We start from the raw sequence: 22,989 nt of genomic DNA on the forward strand, positions 1-22,989 counted from the left end.
TACAGCATTATTATTACTATTTCCTACTATTATTATATTATACAGGGCCTATGTTTTGATTTATTAGAGCTTTAATGGTAGGGCCTTTATGTGCAGATGAAGTTTAATTATTCAAGAGCTTTTTTTTTATTTTTAAACAAAGAAAGCCGTTTATCTCACTATCTTGTAATAATGAACCTGCCAATCGCTGACCGTTACAATTTCTTATAAGTAATGCTGTTTATGTAAAAGTTGTAAATGTGTCACTCCTGGAAGTAAAAAAAGGCTTTTAAAATAAATAATGCTACATATTTTACATGGTGTAGGTGTTCATTTAATCGTATATAGTAAATCCTAGAACCGCTAAAGATCTAGGAAATAATTTCAGGAAACAAATAAAATCAACACGGAGGCATGGCACGGTAAAGACTGGGTGGATACATGACAATTCAAATGAGCAAAACATTTTTACATTTTTATTTATTTGTATCAGTCATTTAACTTAAAAGGTGCTAATTTTACAAATGGTTCAAACTTGGCGTAGAATGAATAGGCAAACTATAAATCATAAGCAAATTTAAGAGACCTATGAAGCAGATGCATACACATCTCCTGATGTCTTGCTAAATTTCCCATGTTAGCCTCGGCTAAGAATTTCACTTCCATTACGAGGTCGAGAAAATGGTCTATTAGGTGCATTGTAAGGCAGCATGTTTCTTTTTTCTTACTTTTATCTCTTTCCACATTTCTTATGGATTTCTAATCCACTTCAAATTTCTTAATAATAAATTGCTTGGACTTAGCATGCCAAATCAGGCCAAACACTCCAGGAACTGTAAAATTAAATTTGATTTGTTTCCCCCTTTATTACAGAATATCCTGTCCATCAACTGTTTTATTTGAAATCGATCACACATGTGATCATGGGCTTGTGCTTTCCACAAAGATGCGTAGTATTACTTTAAAAAGAAAAACTGAAAAACAAAACTGAAAAAAGCTATTACCTGTTAGCTACAGTGGCTTGTTAAACTCAAAACCCATTAAATGCCTGCTTTCTTCTCTTCGAGTGACATTATTAAACAAAGGCAACTTGACAGCGAATGCAGGTACGCTTTATTCTACTAGATTTGAAAATCGCCCTTATGACATAACTTTTTGATGTCTGCTTAAAATATTTTTTTTATTTGATTTAATGTACTCATTTTATTCAAAAATAACCTCACGACCCACAATCAGGTCTTTTATCTTTCACAATCATTAGAGGAGTTAAGAAAATGCATTAGCATGTACATGTACATTCCACCCTGACACTTACCATAAGAGACCTTCTCCCCCAACTCAAATTGCTCAAAACATGTTATTCTGAATATATACCATTCGAATTCTTTAAGAATGTATAGACATATTTTCTGGTTAAATAAATAAATACATGTTAGCAGTATAAAACTAAATGTATGGCTGTCACTTGAAGATGTCACAGAATGTATTAATATACTTACCCTTTTTTTAAGGTAACCGTTTCAAAGTGTGGATCTGTCTTGGATGTACTAACCACAAAGGCAAAACGGTTGTGACTATTCATTGTTACTCAGAGTATGCAACTGTTAAAGCCCCTGCATATATAAATACTCCTAGTTCCAGACAAGACTACAAGTTAAGCTGAAGAAGCTCTTTCCTGCCTTGAATTCTGCCATGCATCCTGTGTTTGTGATGCTGTAGGATTGGATAAGTCTCTCTAGGTGGCAGTGTTGAGCTGTACATACAGACAGGAGCCTCCGATGTGAAATTCTACACTTTAAAAAGATAATTACTTTTTATCATATTTCTAAGAGCCTCCAAATATCATGCAGCAGTGAGTACATTTGTTCTGTTCTTCAGTCGCAGCTCTATTCATCAGGCTGCTAAAAATATTGATCGGTACTGTAGCTCCTAATTACCCCTTGCAAGGAATGCAGACAGTATTCTTAGACTACTTAATAAGATCCTACTCTCCATGGAGATAAAATAAAGATTGAAAAAAACACATTTTTCTCTCTCTGTGAAAGTGCAAACCTCTCATTAACACTCTGATCTACCATTGTGAAGAACAACTTCACCCACATCATTACACTGCCTCTATTTCAAGACTCAAACAGCCTTTTAATATTCTAAATGTTTCTTATTGTGGGTTTAAACTACCGTCAATTAGAAAAGAGGCATGTGTGAACAATTAAAAGATGATCACTACCGTGGGACATGTAAAACTTATCATAGATGACCACCCACACATTTTAATACCATGGTAAATTTGCACTTTAATTGCGTAGTGCACGGTGTCTTTTCCATTCTTACTATGCATTTCTAGGGATTTTCCATTCGTTTACTATACATCCATTGTATCTAGAGTTTACCATGCCTGTGTGTTCTTTAACACATCTTTACTATGCTGTTAATATATTTTACTGTACTTTGCTACATGTTTACTGTTCTGCAGTATATGTCTGTAAGGTTTAGTACAGGTTTACCTGTACTCAGGGGAAGGGATGAAGACAATTTTGTTAAAAACCTAAAATGTGTTTCTTTCAATATTACTGAAGGTTTTTAAACTAGATTAAAAATAAAGGACCTTTGTGGGAGAACTAATCTACAAAAAATATATATATTAAAAAATTAAAATAGGGAAACTTACCTTTAAAAGAGCACCCATGTCTCGAACCATTGGCAGTGCAGTCTGCAACATGCAAAATTAAATCAGTTATTTAATTGTATTTTTAAATTACCAAATGTTATACAAGAACAATATCAGCTGTGTTCATGGGGCACATGTTGGTACTGTAAGTCTACTACAAATAGTTTTTGAAAGAAAAGTGGTACAAACTTTGCACTGGAGCAAAAACTTTGTAATTGTGGCCCATTATATCCAAAACATTATTTCCTCCAACATACGTTTGCTAAATACCATTGGAATATGACTATTATTATTATTTATTTCTTAGAAGACGCCCTTATCCAGGGCGACTTACAATTGTTACAAGATATCGCATTATTTTTTACATACAATTACCCATTTATACAGTTGGGTTTTTACTGGAGCAATCTAGGTAAAGTATCTTGCTCAAGGGTACAGCAGCAGTGTCCCCCCACCTGGGATTGAACCCACGACCCTCCGGTCAAGAGTCCAGAGCCCTAACCACTACTCCACACTGCTGCCCATAAATACCAGTGTAACTCCTGAGTAGCATTACTAGGAACAAATATTTCACAGTGGTTCTATTTTATCAATGGCTTACAGCATTGTACAGTAGCTGTCTTAGTGCTATCATTGACACACCATTTCATTACAGTGCCCTAGCATTGCCATTGAACATTACTGGCAAGGGTCTCAGACGGGCACTTACTGGCTCTCCCGGGGGACCAGGGGGACCTGCTTTCCCATCCCTCCCTGGTGTTCCCTGGTTTCAGAAATGAAAAAGCATTGCTTATTAGAAGCAAAAAACACCGGAAATGATTTTCCGCAAAAACTTATTTGCATTCAATTGAACAATCTTGTAGTTAAAAATATAACTTCTTCCAGGATCTGGTCTGTTCTGGATTAATGATGACTAGGTGATAATGAGAGTATTCTGAACATGAGTAAACCACCATAAATACTTTTATCCCATCTTACTCTGTATTATTATTATTATTTTTTACCACACTTCTATTTTACCATGCTTACATTGTGCTTTGCTGCATTAAAATGTTTTAACATGGTTTTAGGGACTACACAATAAATCCTACTTACTTCAACTCCAGGTATGCCTGCTGTCCCTGGCAAACCTGGTGGTCCTCTGGGCCCCTGGAAAACAGCAGCAGCACAATTGTATATGTCATTGTGCAATGTATTAATCTATACCCTATTCTATAATCTATTCTATCACTAGTGACCAGAATGGTGGTGAAGGAAAATACTGAAAACCAATGCTCTTACCTGAATACCTGGTTCTCCAGCTGGACCATGGGGACCCTGAAATAATATTTTATTAATGTTGATAAAAAGTTAATTATATTTATTCTGACTTTTTTTGTTTTGTTTTCCACAGTCAATCCCTGTCTTGCTAAATTAATTTGGAATAAGAAATGATCTTCCCTGTAAAATAAATATATTTTTAAGACTGAGCAGTAAACTGCAATCTATTAGATGCATTATCGTTTCCCTTTTGGACATTTCTTAGTCCAGCAATGGTTGAAGTGCAATGAAAACTCACTGGAGGTCCTTGATGCCCTATTCCAGGAAGTCCTCTCTTCCCAGGATCTCCTGCAACACCAGGCACACCCCTCTCGCCCTGCCGAACACACATATTGAAATAAATACATTATTTTATATTTACCAAACAAAAGAAGATTTATGATCTTGGTGTTCTGAAACAGTCTGACTTGCTCTGTGTGAGTAAAGGCCCATTTTTATACTAACGGCCGCTGGCAGGTGACTAAAGTCAGCATCTCTGCACTGAGCTACAGTAAGTAAGTCAACTCTTTCTGTTGACTTACTTACTGTTGTAACAAGACAAGACAAGAGAATTTTGGGTAGCCACATTATTAAATGTTATTCCCTTTTGGACCTTTCTGATCTAAGGATCCCGAGTACAAATCTTGCTGTAGGCGTTTACTTAGCACAGCCTCCTCTTATTTGGCCAGAAAATATTTTCTGCCCAAATAAGTGTCTGAACCCAATAACTCTCTCTCACCAGCAGAGTGGTCGAGACACCCAGCTACAGTAGCCTGATTGTGCCGTCATATTCTCAAAACAAGAAGTAGACAACAGGGCCCAATTCAATTGACTTTTAATTGGGAGGTGGGAGCACTTTAGGAAAATATAAATTCAAGCAATAAATAGAGAGAATATGGAACATAAATTGTATTTCTCGTGGATGAAGTGTTTATCAAATCAAACATTTGCTCGGTTTATTACATTGAATTTTTGTTATAAAATCATTTTTTCCCCCAGATACTGAGGTTTATTGAATTGTTCCCACAGTCCCCATGGCTGTGCTGTTTATCATCTGTCTTATCAAAGCATACCTTAGACCCTCGAGGTCCCCTAGGTCCTGGTGTGCCTTCTCCCTAAATAAAAATAAAAGGAAAGCATACACTTTGAAATAAACTTTAGTAAAATAATAATAATAATAATAATAATAATAATAATAATAATAATAATAATAATAATAATAATAATAATAATAATAATCAAAACAAAAATATAACAATAATCCTATCAAACTACAATAGGATCATACAGTAATATATGATTGCTGTAAGTAGCTGTGGTCTTTCCTAAAGGATTAAAAGACAACCTACACCCCATGCCTACTTCAATGTAAATTGAACAGCATGTTATTAATAGTGTAAACAGTGTTAGGCACAGGTTACTGTCAGGTATCACAGTTCAAACACTTTAATTATTGTGGAAATGTCAATTAATCAATGTATTATATTGCTGATCGCAGCTAAACAAATTCTCCAAACAAAACATAACTCCACATCATTAACAAGAGGGCACTATTTAAGAAAGCATAGGTAGTGGCTGGCAAAAGCATTAGACAGTGTATTTTTACAGTTATAGATGCATCAGTCATTAAATAAATAAACTACAACATTGTTTCATAGCAATACATTTATAAGACGTTGCCTGCCACATGACTCTTCTAGCATAGCAAGGTCACAAGAAATACAGCATTTTTCACAAGTTTAGGCACACTGTTTCTACTTAAGACAATTAATAGGAATCCCCATGGATCCTGCACAAGTAGAATAATTTCTTAATTAAGTCATTTATAAATGTAATCATGTTGTGCCAAGTGAGATGTATGTGTGTTGTTTCATAGCCTGCTGTGCTTGACCTCCAGAAGTTTTGGAAATGGAAAGAAATCTACCATTAAATGGCAGCATTGAGCTGTGTTTTGTTTGAGTTCTGTGTACTCCACAATAGTAGGTAAACAGAAATATCTATCCATTGTGATGGCTTGGATATCCTGCTGCTTTTTTCACTGTTTTTCGAATTTCAGTGCAAAACCCTAAGGTCCAAAAACCAGCATTTAGCACCCCTAGTCATCCTGTTCCACCTACACCCATCTTGTTAATGTATTTTTTCTTCTACAAAAAATATAGACAAGAATATATTGTTTTATGTTGAACTGCTTCTCGACTTGTGTCCTTCACATTCATAACTTTCAGGAACATTGAAACCTAAAACATAGACCCTGAAGCGAATAAGCACATCCTACAACCAAAAGTTGTCACACGCTGGTCAGGATATATCATGTCATAGGTTTGCAATATGAATGACAGCATGTACTGTAAGATAAAATATGTTAGCATTATACCATAACAACTTTTATGACACGTGGCTTTTTAAATCTACTGTATAACTTTACTCAATAGACCCACAGTAAAATGTTAATATTTATAGTTTCTGTATTTTTGTGTCACTAAATTACCCTATACAGCCCTTTTAAAACTGTATCATAGTAAAAGCAAAGCAAAATGTAATAAAGCATAGTGAAAACATGGTAAAGCAGAGGTACATTTCATAAGTCCAGAGATGTATTGCATAGTAAACATGGCAAACCATGTTAAACTATGGTAAATGCATAGTATAACCATGGGGAAAGCATAGCAGATTTGAATCTTCTATTTTAAATAAAGACCTTCCTACTAGGCAATGATCTTAGCTGGAGAACGGCTAGACAGAAACATTCATCAAACATTATGGCATTATGTTTTGCATACAAGCCTATGAGTAGGGTGCAGTAACCCACCGGTTTTCCAGGAATTCCCAGCCCTGAAATCCCATGTTCTCCTTTGGGACCAGGGAGTCCTGGAGGCCCTGCCACCCCACCAGAGTCTCCCTAAGATCAGAAGAACCCAAACAGTTCAAAATATTGCAGATTTACAAAATTACCATTGACTGAAGCAATGTTTAGGACAATACATGGTGATTACAGAAAAACAAAACAAGCAAACAAAAAAAAAACACGTACTTTATATCAAATATCATTAGCATACCTAAGGTTGATATTTCCTACAGTACAGAACTGCTAAATATAATATTTTGATTTGGTCACCAGTGGGGAATGCAAGTGATACAGTAGGGCCAATCAGAAATAATGTTGCACATTCATAGTTTTTGAGAGATGTCAGAATGGTAAATAAGTTATCTGGGGATTTATTCACCTCTATCCAACACTTTGTAATGGAATATGAAGATAATTACATCTATCAGATTAATTTGTTTTGTTTCAGTCAGTAAAAATGATTTAATCTAATAAGGACTGGGTGAACAACAAAAGGTACAAATACAATTCTAATAAGCCAGGATAAGTTATGATAGATATCCAAGCTTACACTATTGCTAAATAATTGATAGGACTGTTACCTTTTCACCCTTCATGCCATTGTTTCCTGGTACTCCTGGGTCTCCTGGTAATCCCTGTAAAATGAGTGCAACACAAGGATACTTAATTCATATCTTTGTCTTTTTTAACATCATTTACTCCTCATAACAATTTAATTTTGCAAGAACTTGTGCATGCAGTCTTTTATATCGGAAAACATGTTGAACAGGTGTGGAGAACCGATTGGGCCGATGCCTACATCCTTGCATATAAAAAGTTTAAATAGTAATGTATCCACAAATTTAATCTCCAATTTGATTATTGGTCATCTGTGTAACAATTCAGGCTGCAGTTTGGCTACCAGTGATAGCAATATAAAATAACAATTAGCGACAAGTAGCAAAACAGTCTTGCCAAACTCAATATGCATAATGTGAGAGTGAAAACTCTTACCGCTTCCCCTGGGATACCTCTGGGCCCAACAGGGCCTGGTGGCCCTTCTTTACCCTGAAAAGAAGATATTAAAGGATTAAAAATGAGGACTTGTAAATGTGTTAAAGGCTGTAATAAGTCCTACACTTCTGTTAGAAATAATGCTGACCACTGCGAATGAGGCAAGAACATCCATAGAAAATGTCTCTGCCTGTCCTTTACCATTTTCTGTATTTGTGTATATAACAATCCCCTACCTCTGGTCCTGAACTTCCAATAGAGCCTGGTGGACCCATCTCCCCCATTTCACCCTGGGGTTAAAAGAAGAACTCAGATGAAGAGAAAGACACAATACAATACGTGTTGAAAAGATCAGAAGTAAAAATAAAAGCTTTTTACCTTTAGTCCTTGTTGTCCCTGGATGCCCTGAGGAAAAATAATAATAAATATAACAATAACAATAACAATAATTAAAACTGTATGGTTTCAGTTTAACAAAAAATAAATAAAAGGTCAAAACCAGCTGTTTTGTGAACAGGCAACTCTGATTCCTTGCACAGATTACATTTTTTAAACCATTATCACAGAGGAACTGTTTTTTGAAAATAAGCCCATATTATATCAAAATCTTAGTCTTGGAAAACTGATATGCAGTACTGAGAAATCTATGTAATCAGCCAACTGACATTATTTATAAATAATGTACACTTTTACTACATGTTACAAACTGTAGTATTAGTTCAGCTGTATTTTGCTACTTACTGCATCTCCTTTTTCTCCTTTGAGTCCTTTCTCCCCCGATTCTCCCTTTGGAAACAACAAGAATTTGGTTAGCAACATATTTCTATATATCAGCCATTCCTCTGGTGAGATTTAACATATTGTGACATTTTCTTCTTTTTTCTTCTTTTTTTTATATAACAGAATGAGGGACAGTATGGGACTAGAGTATACCTGGATTTAATCAGACCAGTACCTGCCACCATTCATGCCCAAACAACTGCCAGATTTTGCTGTTATTACTCATGGACAGAAGTATTCCTGTTGAGTTACCGTGTTGGCATTTCCATTGTCCTTTGTAACAAGTAATAATTATGGAGTTTGGATCTTAAGACATCCACCATAGACCATAAAGTTACCTGCAGCTGTAGTTAGAAATGTAGTTGCACCCACTGCTTAATATGATCAATCAGTACGTTTACATGCCACAAGTATTGAGAATACTAGGTAAACGTAATATTCCTTTTATGCCATTGTAACGGGGGGAGGTCTGTGCTGACTATCTGGCACATGCGTGGTTCTGCAGGAAGAGGGCAGCAGCCTCGTAAGATCTGCCTGTCAGTCATGGCAATGACACGTAGAGGTGGGGAAGAGGGTGTGTTGGCTTTCCCTCTGTACTGCGCTTGGTTATGCATTCGGGTGGCTGGAGAGAGGATACCCAGTGACGCTGGCGGAAGACGCCAGTGTAAACAAAGACCAGGCAAACACAGCTGAGGGAGACAGCCTGCCTCAAAACAAACTATAAAGTAAAAGAAATAATTACATACCCAAGGGGATGTGTGTAGTTATACGGGGAACTCTGGCCACCCCAGTGTATAGAAAATAGCTGAGCGTAGGTCGGAGGCCCGTACTGACCGACTTAGCGGCAGTGGGGGCACTGCGTAAGCAGCACTTTTGTTTTGTAGTTTTATTACTGTGTTTTATTTTCCCTTTTTCATTTCGCCTTTGGTTTTCATTATTATTTTTGAGCACCTGTGAGTGCGCCTGCCAGTACCTGTATTGGTATTACTGTGGACCTGACTACCGTTGTCGGTATTCAGGCCACAGAAAACAGCACCCTCTGCAGGCTAAAGAAAATAAAGCCAAAAGAAAATAATAATAATAAAACTTCTGTCTCCCGTGTGTGTCAGTGAATTGCCCACCACCCTTCCACAGCCATTAACGCATGTGTACCGTGCTTCCCACTGCAAAACAAAAGAGTGCAGATTGCAGGAGAATATTTTGTTGTTTATTGTAAAGAGCTGGTGGTGTGGACGCATATTTCTGTTATTTGTTTTTGTTATTTCAGATGTGGAATCTGATATTTTGAGATTGTGTAGATGCTTGTGGGTCTTAATTCAGTGCAATGTGTTCACGCAGATATGCACGCTTAAAAACAAGGAGACAGATTGAAAATTAGTTGCCCTTGTTTAGCCAAGCACATCATCAACAGAGCCTACAGTAAACACATGTACAGTAGAATAATAACCATAGTAAATAAATAAATAAAGCAAATACTGTGTATATATATATATATCTGCCAAGCCCCCGCCCTGATCACACCAGATTTTTATAAGGAATTCCTCCTCCACACCGACACTTCGGATGTTGGTCTGGCGGCAGTCTTGTCCCAGCAGGTCAACGGAGTAGAACACCCTATCCTGTATATAAGCAAGAAAATGCTCCCTTCGGGGCGCAACTGCTCCGTCATAGAAAAGGAATGTCTGGCCATTAAATGGGCCACTGTAGCAATGTGCCCCGCCCCTGTGTGCATTTCTGTGTTATATGTTGTGTTGTGTGTTAATGTTGGTGTATAGATATGGCTGCACGGGATATAAATGGGTGTGTGTAGCACAAGTTATTTAAAATGTTAATTGTATTTAGGCACGGGGATTGCACTTCACTTCACGTGTATTTAAAGTATTTAATATGCAAACACAGGGTTTTCACAGATTAGTTCACATGCTGGGATTCAAGTGAATAATTAATTGGTAATTGAATCCCAGCACAATTGTATATATAGATGCACATTTCATTCACTATATATATATGAGAGTGAGGAGATAATTAAAGTTAAAAAGCAATTGCTACTTGGTACTGGAGAACCAGCACAGTATGTGTTTGTTTCGTGTTCGTCCTGTTCGTTTTGTTTGTCTGTTCATTTTGGCCGCAAGTGCCGCGTCCTGTGTTTTGTTTTGTTCAAACCTTTTATTTACAATAAACCGGTGCAAGCAAGCGCATTTACCATTTCATCCATCCTGTCTGTCTTGTACGTTCCCTGGTTCTGACGTCACCACTCAGCCAGCCTTGTGACAGCCACTCAGACCTTTACGCTATTACCTCTTGGGACATTCATTCAATCTTGTCACTGACCACGCCCCACTCAGATGGTCAAGCACGATGAAGGATAGCAACGCCCGGATAACTCGGTGGTATCTGGCGCTGCAACCCTTCATGTATTTCATGACACACCGTGCAGGGAAAGATCACCAAAATGCAGATTACTTTTCCCGGGAGGTGGGATAAATTCAGCCGAGTGTTCCTTCAGCTCCACTCTGAGCGGTGGGATATGTGTCAGAGAACAAATTAATCCGAATCAACAATGTCCCTCTCGACTTGTGAGGGCACTGTATAACAGGAACTGTGTGCCTCGTACTGAATGGTTGGGCAGTTAATTCCGGGGGCAGTCGGAAGCCGGACATTCAGGAAGGGGGTGGCATCATGGTACCATCGCCCTAGTACGGTGAGCAAAGTTTCAGTCATGAATTGGAGGAGACGTGATTGAAAAAAAAATGGCGGTATGCCATACCAGCAAAAAAAAAAAAAAACATAATAAAAAAAATAACATAAAGTCTTACTATTGATGCAAAACGAGGATCTTGTTTTCCATCAACAGAATTACCTGAACCAACTTATTTGACAACCTCAGTTATCATGGGTTGATTGACAGGAATTCCCTCCACTCAATCACTGAGACTGACATTTGCTCTAGCCTGTTGAGTTGTTCTGTTCTTGTTTGAACAGGTGCAAGTAAAATTCATCCAGCTTTCAGTAAACACTGAGCTGAGAAACGCCACAAACTGGAATGTGAACTATGTGGTGTGTTTAATGAAATTAGATCAAATTGGCTACCTCTGCTTTTATTTGATTAATTATTACAGTATACCGGTTTTCTTTTTTGTCTACCGTTGTAACAAAAAAAAACAAAAAAAAAAAACATTTCGCACCGCCACAAAACTGCTTTGTCTGTTTTGTCAAAGAAAAGTGCATGGATTAGCCTGCTGCACTATACCGGAGAATATAGTGTTCTTAAAGACAAGTGAATATGTAAGTAAAAAAAAAAACAACAAAAAAAAACATGTTCAGATATGTTCATATTACTATGGTGTTTGTAAAGCTGTTCTGGAAAAAATCTATCAAATCCTGTTTCAAATCACAGCATGTTTAACTGTCCCCAGCATGTAGTCCAGTTAACTTGGTTCAAGCTAATATGCTGCAGTACAAAACTTAGCCTAGTTGTGTAGAGTATGCAGGTGCACATGGAGAAAACAGGACACATTTTTAGCCTTTTTTTTCCATCGTATCCCCTTACATGACATGACGTGCGCATGTTAAATGCACACTGCTGCGCTGAAGGGGTGCACCATCTCACAGGGTGCACTTTCGAATGCTACACCGGGTCGGTGAAGACAAAGGGCAATTTACCAGTATGTCCTTCATAAAGTTGAAGTAAGGAAAAATGTATAGATTCGCCCCACTTATGTTATCTTTTTATTTTGCTTTTTGCTTTTAAAACCTTACATCGATGACGAACTTGATCCACAGTTCTCTCAAATCCCCTTCATGATTTTTTTCCACCACCCTTTTAAACACTTCTGCACATCTCTGTTTCTTGCCATCAAGCTGTTTCACGACTTTAAAAGCCTTAATAAAAGTGATGTCTCCTCATCAGACCAAAGTAGCTGCGTTTTCTCGCATGTGCCATCATGTTTACTGCTGTGAGTATTTATTATTGTGTGTGTCTGTTGTGGGTTATGCTTCATAGTGCTGTTTACATGGCTTTATATAGTATTCCGCATTCTAGTGGAATATGCCAACTCCAGTATTCCGAATACGCAGAGGTGTAATATTCCTCTTCATATTCCGAATATGCTGTTTACATGATGGAATATATATTCGGATTATTCAGTATTCCAAATACTAGTGGAATATTACTGGCCATGTAAACGCACTAAATGTTTGTCTTGAAGTGTTAGTGAACACCCTGTAAAGTTTAAAGAAACGCAATACGTTACCTTTGCTGTTTACAGTGTTGTCTGTATCGCAACATTATATTTTTACATATATTTACATACATTTTTTAATCATACATCATGTTTAATAAATTATCACATTGGGCAACACATTTCTAAACATTAACTTGGGAGCTTTCGCCAGGGGAAAAAAAAGTAAAAGTAATCTAAGGATTACAGTGTATCCAGATTTTGCTCCCTCCTGCTCCCCCCAGCATTGTTGCAGGAGGGAGCACGAATTGGATACACTGGGATGTGAAGAAGAAACATCTTTTTCTCCTGGCAAACGTTCCCAAGTACAAACTGAGAAAAATCAATTCCCCAGTTTATTTACCTATGATGTGTGAATAAGAAAAAAAATATTCTGATGAACAACATCAAATACAGCCAAGGCAAGTAATGCGTTTCTTGTGTTTCTTGTAAACACTGCAGGGAGTCTTTTGCCATAAAGATCCTTTATATCAGTAATGAATGAATTTGTTTTATAACCATACTGTGCACCAGGAATCACTTTGTTATGAGTTGCCAGAAGGTATGGAAAGAATGGGGATTGACAAGAAATATTTTATACAGCATATCACTAATAATCACATTCAGGATGCAGTACATTTCTGGCCTGTTAAAAAGGTTATTAAAAGGACTGAAACCACTTTTAAACAGTATTAGGTTTTTGGAAAATATATTTGTAATTAAGTTAAACTTACAGATCCAGTTAGATGTCTGAGACCATGGAGTGTCATTATCTATGAAAAACAAGTTATATTTTATTTGAATTCCCATGGCAGCAAATGGATTACAGTCTTGGATCAGTAATGGCTCGACTCCTCTTCACAAGGTGTCTAAACTATAGCATGTATCTTTATTGTTCATGTTGTTCCCTACTATTTCCTATATCAACTGTTACAACTGTCGGGATTTGGAATGCTTACATCTGGAGCAGCACTTTAAACTCTTATTGGCTTGTATCAAGTTATTATTATTATTTTTTTCTTGTGCAACTGTATTTAAAAGAAAAACTAATAGTTTTCATTTAAAAAGTTATTATTTTATACATGTAAGTAATCAAATAACCTAGCTCTAGTAATATAATTCTTAAAATGTTTGCATGTATAGTAATAATTATGTATTTTTAGTAAGTATATATTACAGTAAATTGTATACATTATATATATATATATATATATATATATATATATATATATATATATATAATGTGTGCACTTTTTTCTGTTTACTGCAATCTAATTTTCTAAGTTTTCAGAATGAACAGACTGAAATGAAAACCACCTCTCCAATCTCTAAATGAAATGTTCCATACTACTGTGACAATTCCAAGCAGAGAGCAATCGCTTCAGTACATTTGGCCAAGTCTCAGGGCTCCTACTAATGTCCTGCAGTGATAGCCTGCCATCCCCTTGGCAGCAAGTAGAGAGCTCTGGAACTGGCGACAAAGCTGATCTGAGTTTACCCTTGGCAGGCATAGACTATACTGCGCTCCCCAAAGAGACTGACCGCCTGCTGTGAACAATCAAGATCCTGAGCCTCAACAAGCCTCAGAGGGAATCCCAATCCCAGCCTGAACAATGCAATTGACCCACAACCTAAGGAAAACTACAAACTGTTCAAATAACCCTGTTTGTTCAGAAATACCTGCTTACGTAAGCAAACTGAAGCTAGCTTATTTCCACACACAAATCAATTTTCTAAATCTTTAACATACCAATAACTTGCTCAATCCACTGAAAACGCCACTATCTTATGTGCAAACGGGTCATCAGTGGATCCAGAGTGAAGGGTGAGTCATGCTAGCATGGTTGGAATCCCATTCATGATGAATTGCCAATCTTGGCTGGGGGCCTACTGAGGGTACTGTGTTGGCTTTTACACTGGGGACAGTTTACCTCATTTCTTCTGCAATCCTTACTGTTCAGGTGCGTGACAAGCTTGCTTTTAGTTGGCGGGAAAAGCTTGATAGCAGCTACTGAGGTTGTACACTGATCATCAATCCTTCAATTTCAAACTTGGTAAAAAAAAAAAAAAAATGGGGGAAACTATGATATATTTATATGGGTGTATGTAAAAAATAACTTTCATTTCTGTTGCTGCCAATTATAAAACTTTTATGCATTTGCTATTAGCCACAGTACTGTAAATTACTATAAAAGGAATTGTTTCATGGATCTTATTTATTAAATTGCTAAATTCTGACTACAATAGTTACATGCTTTTTGTGCAAGGGACAAAAAGAAATGCGCATGCTTATTAAATGAACATTTGTTGCATGTTAAATTTGGATATAGAAACGGATCCCACGTGTAATGGCAAAAAAGTTGCCGCTTTAAACCGTATAAGCTGTTTGTTGAGACCTTGAATTAATTTAAAATGTAAAACTCCCTTCTCCTTGGCAAGTGTTGTACACATAGGACAGCTGAGCTGACTCTCTCTCCATCCATTATGCACCACTTTCCACAGTCCGTATTACTTTCTACAATAAGGCCCCCAGCAAATAAACAAACCAGAAAAGGTTTATTCAGCGAGTAGCAACTCACACTGTTTGTTTGCAGAGTGGAATGTAATGATTTTATCCTGGGGCCTTTACTTTACATAGCATTCAAATAGCATCCATTACTGACCTTGTTTTCTACCAGAATCTATTACGATGATTTCTGGAAGAATACTGAAATACAACTGTTCCTTATATCAAATTGGTGTGTAATACTGTACAATAAGTATAAGGATGTTTTAGCTTTTATTGCTTTTATTGTCTGGGGTGAATGCAAATCATAATGGCTCAGGTGCAGCTCTGGTCTGATCATCTGTGTAACAATTCAAGCTGCAGTTTGGCTACCAGTGATAGCAATTTAAAATAACAATTAGCGACAAGTAGCAAAACAGTCTTGCCAAACTCAATATGCATAATGTGAGAGTAAAAACTCTTACCGCTTCCCCTGGGATACCTCTGGGTACTACAGGTGCAGATCAGATACTTGAACCTTTTTTGCACCAGGGAGCAAATTTTACTCTCACTAGCTAGACAGATTTAGGCTCCACCAGTACAGTAATTTCAGAACAAGAGTCAGTCATAATTTCTATACAGTTCTGTGCAACATTTCAACATCAGCTTCATTTCACGCTGTGGACCGGAATGCACAATATCAAACACCTCTATGATGGGGATTAAATTATCCTTAAAAAAAACCAAAAAACAACAACAAATCCTGCATCACCTGGTAGGCAGAACACAAGCAGAAGAAACACTAGAATGGGGATTCATTTATTTATAAGCTTCCTACTGTTTTGTTAAATAGCATTACAACATAACAGATCACTGTGACCTAAATCCAACATGTGCAGGTAAAAATGTGTGACACACAGAGGAACATATCATTCTTATATTCCTAGATTCGGATGACCTCTCAATAACTTCATCAGTTTCACCTAATCACCTAATCACAAACCGACAAAGGAGTTTGGCAGAAATACTTACTGGTCCCGGTGGGCCTCTAGGTCCAACTTCCCCCTTATGAAACACAATATATAATATATTAATATTTGAAATATACAGGTTTTGTTTTTAATACCCCAAATAAGTTTAATCATTAACAGTTATCAACTAAATCATTTTTCACTGGCCTTTCCACCGCCTCCTGAGGACTGTCAACTAAAATGTTAACAACCATTTAGTCTACAAAAAACGATAATGTATAAAATCTTATGAATTACCTTTTCTCCTCGGGGACCGGTTTCTGCTGGGTGACCCTGGGGTGAAAAATTGTGTTAAATGTATATATATATAAATATAAATGCAGTATATATATATAATATAAATGCAATATATATAAAATGCAGAAAAATCAATGACTTAAACTCTTACAGGATCGCCTCTCTCTCCTTTTATCCCATCCTTTCCATGGTCTCCCTTTTCTCCCTGTAAGAAAGTAAAATACAGAAAATGTATGTTATTTTTTTTATTAACATTCCAGAATAATCAGGAAATAAATGTATTCCATAACATAAAGTAAATTCACCATTTTCATTAAATTTACAAGCACGCAACACTCATCAAGTGGAGAATTGGGCTGTTATAATTTGTTTAAGATTTAACCCAGAAATATGCATACACAGAAATATAATTCAGTTACTCCTATTCCAGATGTGAATGTAGACCAACCTGGCTTCGTTTTTTGAAGCCGACAGGATTAGGCAAGGTGCACTGTCATTAAGCCTGTAAATATTTTGTTTCATTGATGATCCTTGAATTTCATCTCTAGATCCTGAAATTTTTAACATACCTGTACAATCGGTTATGTAGAACACTTAATTTGTACAGCACTGTAATAACATTGCACATGCAGTATGACTATTTAAGTATATTTCGTGTAGCACTGCATTGTAAGTTTTAGGTTCTGAAATTGCAATGGTCAATGTACTTTATTAGAACTTGGATGTGGCACAAAGAAAATACACTTTTTCACCAATAGATGGCACTTGATCCATACAGTTAAATTTCATTTGCTGCTTTTAAAAGAAACACTTCTTACTTTAGAGATAAAGACAGGCTAGTTTGCATAAATGTACTTGAATAGATGCATAAATGCATGAATATCACAAAATAATGAAGAATTAAATTCATTTTGCTTTTATACGAGTTGTAAATATTTTTTGTGAAATGCGACAGTCAAGTCTGATAAATAAAATGTATATTTTCATCATGCTAACATATTTTTCATACTCCAAACATAACATGACCATATGCGTACTCGCTGTGAAAACAATTTTTAATTATCAAGTATTTCTGGGACTTGCTATATGTTCAAGTGTTTTTCTGCTGCTCTGAAATTGAGGGAAATCTAAATAATTGACATCTGAAAACTGTTTGAACATTTTCAATAATCCCATCTCTATGTCTCTGACTAAACCCTTAAAAATGCTCCTTGAATTGGAAAACCTTAAATCAAAATGTACAATATTTTATTTAGGTTACTTGTAACACTTTTTCAATGAATATGCAGTAACATGAACTTTGCTAGAAAATGCATTTAACAACTTGAGAATCCTGCTGTTTTTCATTTCCAAGCCCATTTCCCATTACATGACAGACTGTTCTATACATTGAAAATACACTTTCAAATAAAGGCCCAGACACTCCTGTCACCCACAGACTCCCCTAAATAAATAAATATGACTAAAAATACTGACACCAGAAATGATCAGCAGCAGGTGTTCAGAATAAAACTGAAGGCTGTTAGAAATTTAAAGCCCCTTAAAATGAATGGGGGAGGGGGTTGACTGTACATTTATAAACCTTGATGCTCAATATTAACTCATGAATAGGTCAATGAGATATATTCTCCACATACATACATACACAGAATGCAAGTTCAAGGAATAGAAAAAACACTAACGCCTCTTGGCAAACACATGGTTAAATATTGTCTATATTATCTGAATTCAGCTCCTAATGTACTGTTGCCTTGGTACCTGCAAAGAAGAATGAGGTTGATTCAAGACGTGAAATATGACTCTAGTCAAAGTCAAGGAAACCAGGCAGTAGTAATGCATCTTGGATGTTAAAAGGGGAGGGGGTTACTGGGCTATAAGTGTATGATGTATCTTTCTGTGTTGAACTGGGATAAAGTCAGGCTTTACTGTACTGCACAGATGTGCAGTTTCAGTCATTATCTTATTAATATCATTATTGTAAAGGGCTACACCACCATTCATGTGTCTTGTTTCTGAAATGTCTCAATTTATATCACCCCAAGAAAACGAGAACAGATGCATGTCGAAATCCCAGAGGAGAGTCTAACTCCAGCTTGGAAGCTTAACCCACTATTAATTCTGGAACACACACTGTAAAATATCTTGGTGGGTGACAGAAATCTTTAATGGCTTGATACATTTGACACCCTTAATATTTATTCTTCCTTTCCTATCCTACTATATTGACACCTTTTTCTAGCCATTTTATAGGTCCCTTTCAGGTGATGCAAGATTAAATTACATATCGACTTGCAACATTTAAATTATCATACAACTGGGTTATTTCTTAAATGTATCTCTGTTATTGTTGACTCAAAGAATAAAAGAAAGCTGTGAACAAAAGCATGATGTAGTTCGAGCGCTGCATTAACCCAATCTCTGCATTACAGAAGGTTTATCTTCCATGTGGGGTTTGTGACACTGTGAGAGGGCCCTGTAAATGTGCCATGATGGTTTATCTGTGTTAGAGGACCTTAATTGCTTCACACCTACTGTAATTGCTTCAAACATCTGCTCTTGATTGGTTTACCTAGTTCATGATTGTCCACAAGGGAATACATCTCTTAATGTTACATACATCTTCAAGGGTTTTAAAGGTAAATCTTTAATTACTCACACAATACCCAAGAGGTCCCAAACATGAGCATTCCCAGTATTCCAAACAAGCTGCACAGTTTACCCCTGGAGATTGGTGCATTTAACAATCTATATTTATTTAAGTACTACACTTTACATGTTTTAACTCTTGTATCCTGACACACTATTGGGTTCTGTGAAATACACAATGTTAGTGCAATGTGTCCTGATTTGGGATTTCTATTCGGTGCACTTACAGTAAATGATGGAGAAAATTCGGTTCTTTCTTTTTGCTGCATGAGATGCTGCACCCTACGCTCAATGAAAAGTATTGCAGAACTTTACAGACAAGTTGTGCCTTGTTCACCATGATCATTGTTATATGCCATCTTTATTGATTCAATTACATATCACATCTTCATATTATTATTTGTATTATTATTACTTTCCTATATTTGTATTTGTGGAATAGTTTGGTCAGCTTGGTGCAACACTTAAGGTTTTGAAATGCATCATGGTTTTAAAAATGAAGAATGCTTTACTGTGGTTGTTAAAATACCAGGTCCAGCTGGTAGACATTTACTGCTGCCAACAACATGCCCTTGCAACTAAAATGTTGCTGAGGGGTTAATGTTTTTATCCTCAGTCAGATACTTAATCAGTATATGAAACCTAATATTAATTGTGATTCTTTTACCTTGCTTCCCGATCCAGTTAATGCAGCCAGAGGACCCTAAAATCAAAGAAATAATGAGAAGTTTTACAGGATGCAGGAGGTGTGTGCCCTTCTTATGCTAGAGTCTGCCAAGTACTTTATGTTATCAGCTTGGTTCAGGTTCAGGTCTTTTCTCTGTTCCTAATGAGCAACTGCTCTCTATACTGTACTGTGTAGTGTCGACAATGTTCTCCTTCCCTTGCAATATCAAAAGCAAAAGCTCGCCACACTAGATCTATGATTCTGAAAGCAAAAGCTCGCCACATTAGATCTATGATTCTGAAAGCATACCACATGTTTTAGCTGAAATTATGGGCCAATGGTCATCAATATGGCAGAAACAGAAGGTCAAAAACACATCTCAGAAAGCTGTTTGTGGGTGAAAGAAATTTAAAAGTTCCAAGGAACTGAAAGTCTGTCTCTAAGAATCAGTGTATTTCTGTCAGACATGATGTTCAGTGAACCCAATTAAAAATGTACGTAATATTTCATAAAAGGAGGAAGAACACCAAACTACAGGGTGTAGTCATAATATCGGTGATACAGTGATTAAAACCATAAAGAAGGACACAGGCAATACGCAGAACACACCTATGTGTAAGCAGTAGGTGTGTGCTGTTGCTCGTTAATCATACTTAAAAAAAGAATTGCTTTTTTTGGCAGGTATTCCATGTACGAGTAACAAGATACAGCACACCCCTAGTAAACAGTCCCTCACATGACTTGATTTATTTGCTATGCAAATGTGTGATCCCTGACATGCATTCTGTAACATACAACATCTGGACCTCCTAGTTGAATATCAGTTTCAGTCATGAAAGGCAAGACAGTGTAAGTTCTCATTGGCAGATGCTTCTGCACTACTGAAAACATTTCAAATGTGACAGTTCTATTGGCCATTCTGAAGAACCCACAAGCAGTGGTTATCCAACCCAACATGAAAGAATTTGAAGCAGTAACCACTGAAGAACAGTCCTGTATCCCTCCAGATGATTACATAGCAAATGTAACTATAATATTCTGTATATAAAACTACAGTACGGATATTACAAATTCCTTTTACTGTACAAATTTTGATGCTCCTGTATGAGCTTTTAACATGCACTTTGGATAATCTAATTTTAGGCCAAAGCATAAATCATAGTGGCTTGCATTAGTTCTAAGATATGGTGCCATCTACTCATAAATATCCATTAACTCTGGGGCATCAAGTTAAATGATGAGTTGCTTAGCCTAAGCAATGGCATAGAGAAGCATCACATACTGTATTACAATCCAACACAGTAAAAGAGCACCATTATTACACTTGTAAATCTTCCTGCCATTAACGTGGTATCTGTTGAAAACAGGTTTAGGTATTTGAGAGAGAAAAAAAAAGACATCTGTAGACCTGAAATTATGTAATTCATTAGGAAGCTGAAAAACTTTAAACACCAAAAAAGTGAATAAGCTATAAGTCAAATATATTTGACATTGTACATTGTACAAAGTATACAGATCTATAATGAGACCCTCAATATAAAGAGGTTTACAGTGTCAAAATTACAACAAAATGGTATTTTCTCCCCAATTTGAAATTCCCAATTATTTTTAGGCTCAGCTCACCGCTACCACCCCTGCGCTGACTCGAGAGGGGCGAAGATGAACACACGCTGTCCTCCGAAGCGTGTGCCGTCAGTCGCCCACTTCTTTACACTCTGCAGACTCACCGTGCAGCCGCCTCAGAGCTACAGCGTCGGAGGACAACGCAGCTCTGGGCAGCTTACAGGCAAGCCCGCAGGCGCCCGGCCAGACTACAGGAGTCGCTGGTGCGCGGTGAGCCGAGGACACCCTGGCCGACCTAATCCTCCCTCCCCCGGACGATGCTCGGCCAATTGAGCGCCGCCCCCTGGGAGCTCCTGTCCACGGTCGGCTGTGGAATAGCCTGGACTCGAACCGGCGACATCCAGGCTATAAAGCGCATCCTGCACTCTAGCGAGTGCTTTTACTGGATGCACCACTTGGGAGCCCCACGTAAGGTACTTTCTGTCGGGAAAATGTTATTTTAAAGTTTACTCACTGGAGGTCCTGGGGATCCGGGGCTCCCAGCAACACCTGGCCTTCCTCGTCGTCCCTAAAAGAACAGAAGAGGTGCCTCAATTCACACTTTTTGCATTTGTTTTGATGTAGTATTAAAAGTTTTCCTATTCATGAATCTTGGCTGTTCTCGGTTTCCTTAGTAACAGTGTAGAAAAGTTTAATGTACTGTATACAATTTCTGTATCTTGATTTGGGGGTCACAGAGAGTGATGCATTCGTCTTTGCACTTCTGTGTGCTGGGGTGGGGCTGGGGTTTGTGGGCTGAGATTGGTTTGGCTTAGTTCACCTCATCACGTTTCAGTGACCCCCAGTGGTCAGGTGCAACTGCAGGATGGGAATTCCCTGACAAGGCATTCACCTCCAGTGCTCAGTAACTTGGTAAAATCTGTTTCTTAGGTGGGTGAAAAGAGGAGATTGGCTTGACAGCGGGAATAAAGCTTGCCAGTTGATCTTTAGTCCTTTAGATTAGTGAGTGGGTTGCAGTAGTGAGGTGATCAAAGAATTGTACTACTTAACTTTCTTTTAGTATTGCTCTGTAAAACGAAGGGTGAATTGAGCAGTAAGTTGCATTCATTTGCATAAATAATTAATACAATCCTGACTTTCTACTAAAAAATTGAATACTGAAGCACACGCAGATATAATTTATTTAAAACACATTATATAATTTAAAGCTATAGTGAGACCTTACACCTGTGTATTTAAATAGTAACAAGATACAGACATTTATATTCATGTTTGACAGAAAAATCCTTCAGATTATTGACATTTTTCTTTTCTAAGCTTAAGAAAGCTGTACTGAAACATTTCTGAAAGATTTATAATGTTAGCAGTAAATATTTCAAACACTTTTTCTACCCAGATAACGATATTCCTGGGGCATGTTAATGTGCATTTTAAAGGTAGGGGCTTAATGATGAAGACTCATATATGTCATTGCTTACAGTACTTTGAAGCAGAGCCCACTCCCCAAGGAGCGAACAAAAATAGGTGGTGTGCATTGCAGCCTGCAAAAAGGTGTTTTGATGAATCATGATGTCAT

The 22,989-nt window shown here is 37.1% G+C and overlaps 1 protein-coding gene across 1 annotated transcript in view; it reads right to left on the bottom strand.

Annotated features, from left to right (window-relative positions):
* The window catches only part of LOC131737108 (collagen alpha-1(XIX) chain-like), a 106,286-nt gene that overhangs the window by 27,142 nt on the left and 56,155 nt on the right, over positions 1 to 22,989 (bottom strand). Inside the window, exons 19-35 of the mRNA XM_059023921.1 lie at positions 21,928 to 21,981; positions 19,851 to 19,886; positions 16,689 to 16,742; positions 16,538 to 16,573; positions 16,302 to 16,334; positions 8,526 to 8,570; positions 8,163 to 8,189; positions 8,021 to 8,074; positions 7,785 to 7,838; positions 7,373 to 7,426; positions 6,756 to 6,845; positions 5,020 to 5,061; positions 4,206 to 4,283; positions 3,929 to 3,964; positions 3,743 to 3,796; positions 3,357 to 3,410; positions 2,648 to 2,689 (exon numbers count right to left, since the gene is read on the bottom strand). Coding sequence (XP_058879904.1) covers positions 2,648 to 2,689; positions 3,357 to 3,410; positions 3,743 to 3,796; positions 3,929 to 3,964; positions 4,206 to 4,283; positions 5,020 to 5,061; positions 6,756 to 6,845; positions 7,373 to 7,426; positions 7,785 to 7,838; positions 8,021 to 8,074; positions 8,163 to 8,189; positions 8,526 to 8,570; positions 16,302 to 16,334; positions 16,538 to 16,573; positions 16,689 to 16,742; positions 19,851 to 19,886; positions 21,928 to 21,981 — 843 coding nt within the window. The remainder of the gene's footprint in view (positions 1 to 2,647; positions 2,690 to 3,356; positions 3,411 to 3,742; positions 3,797 to 3,928; positions 3,965 to 4,205; positions 4,284 to 5,019; positions 5,062 to 6,755; positions 6,846 to 7,372; positions 7,427 to 7,784; positions 7,839 to 8,020; positions 8,075 to 8,162; positions 8,190 to 8,525; positions 8,571 to 16,301; positions 16,335 to 16,537; positions 16,574 to 16,688; positions 16,743 to 19,850; positions 19,887 to 21,927; positions 21,982 to 22,989) is intronic.

Source organism: Acipenser ruthenus, chromosome 5 (genome assembly GCF_902713425.1).
Source record: "Acipenser ruthenus chromosome 5, fAciRut3.2 maternal haplotype, whole genome shotgun sequence".
Lineage (NCBI taxonomy): Eukaryota > Metazoa > Chordata > Actinopteri > Acipenseriformes > Acipenseridae > Acipenser > Acipenser ruthenus.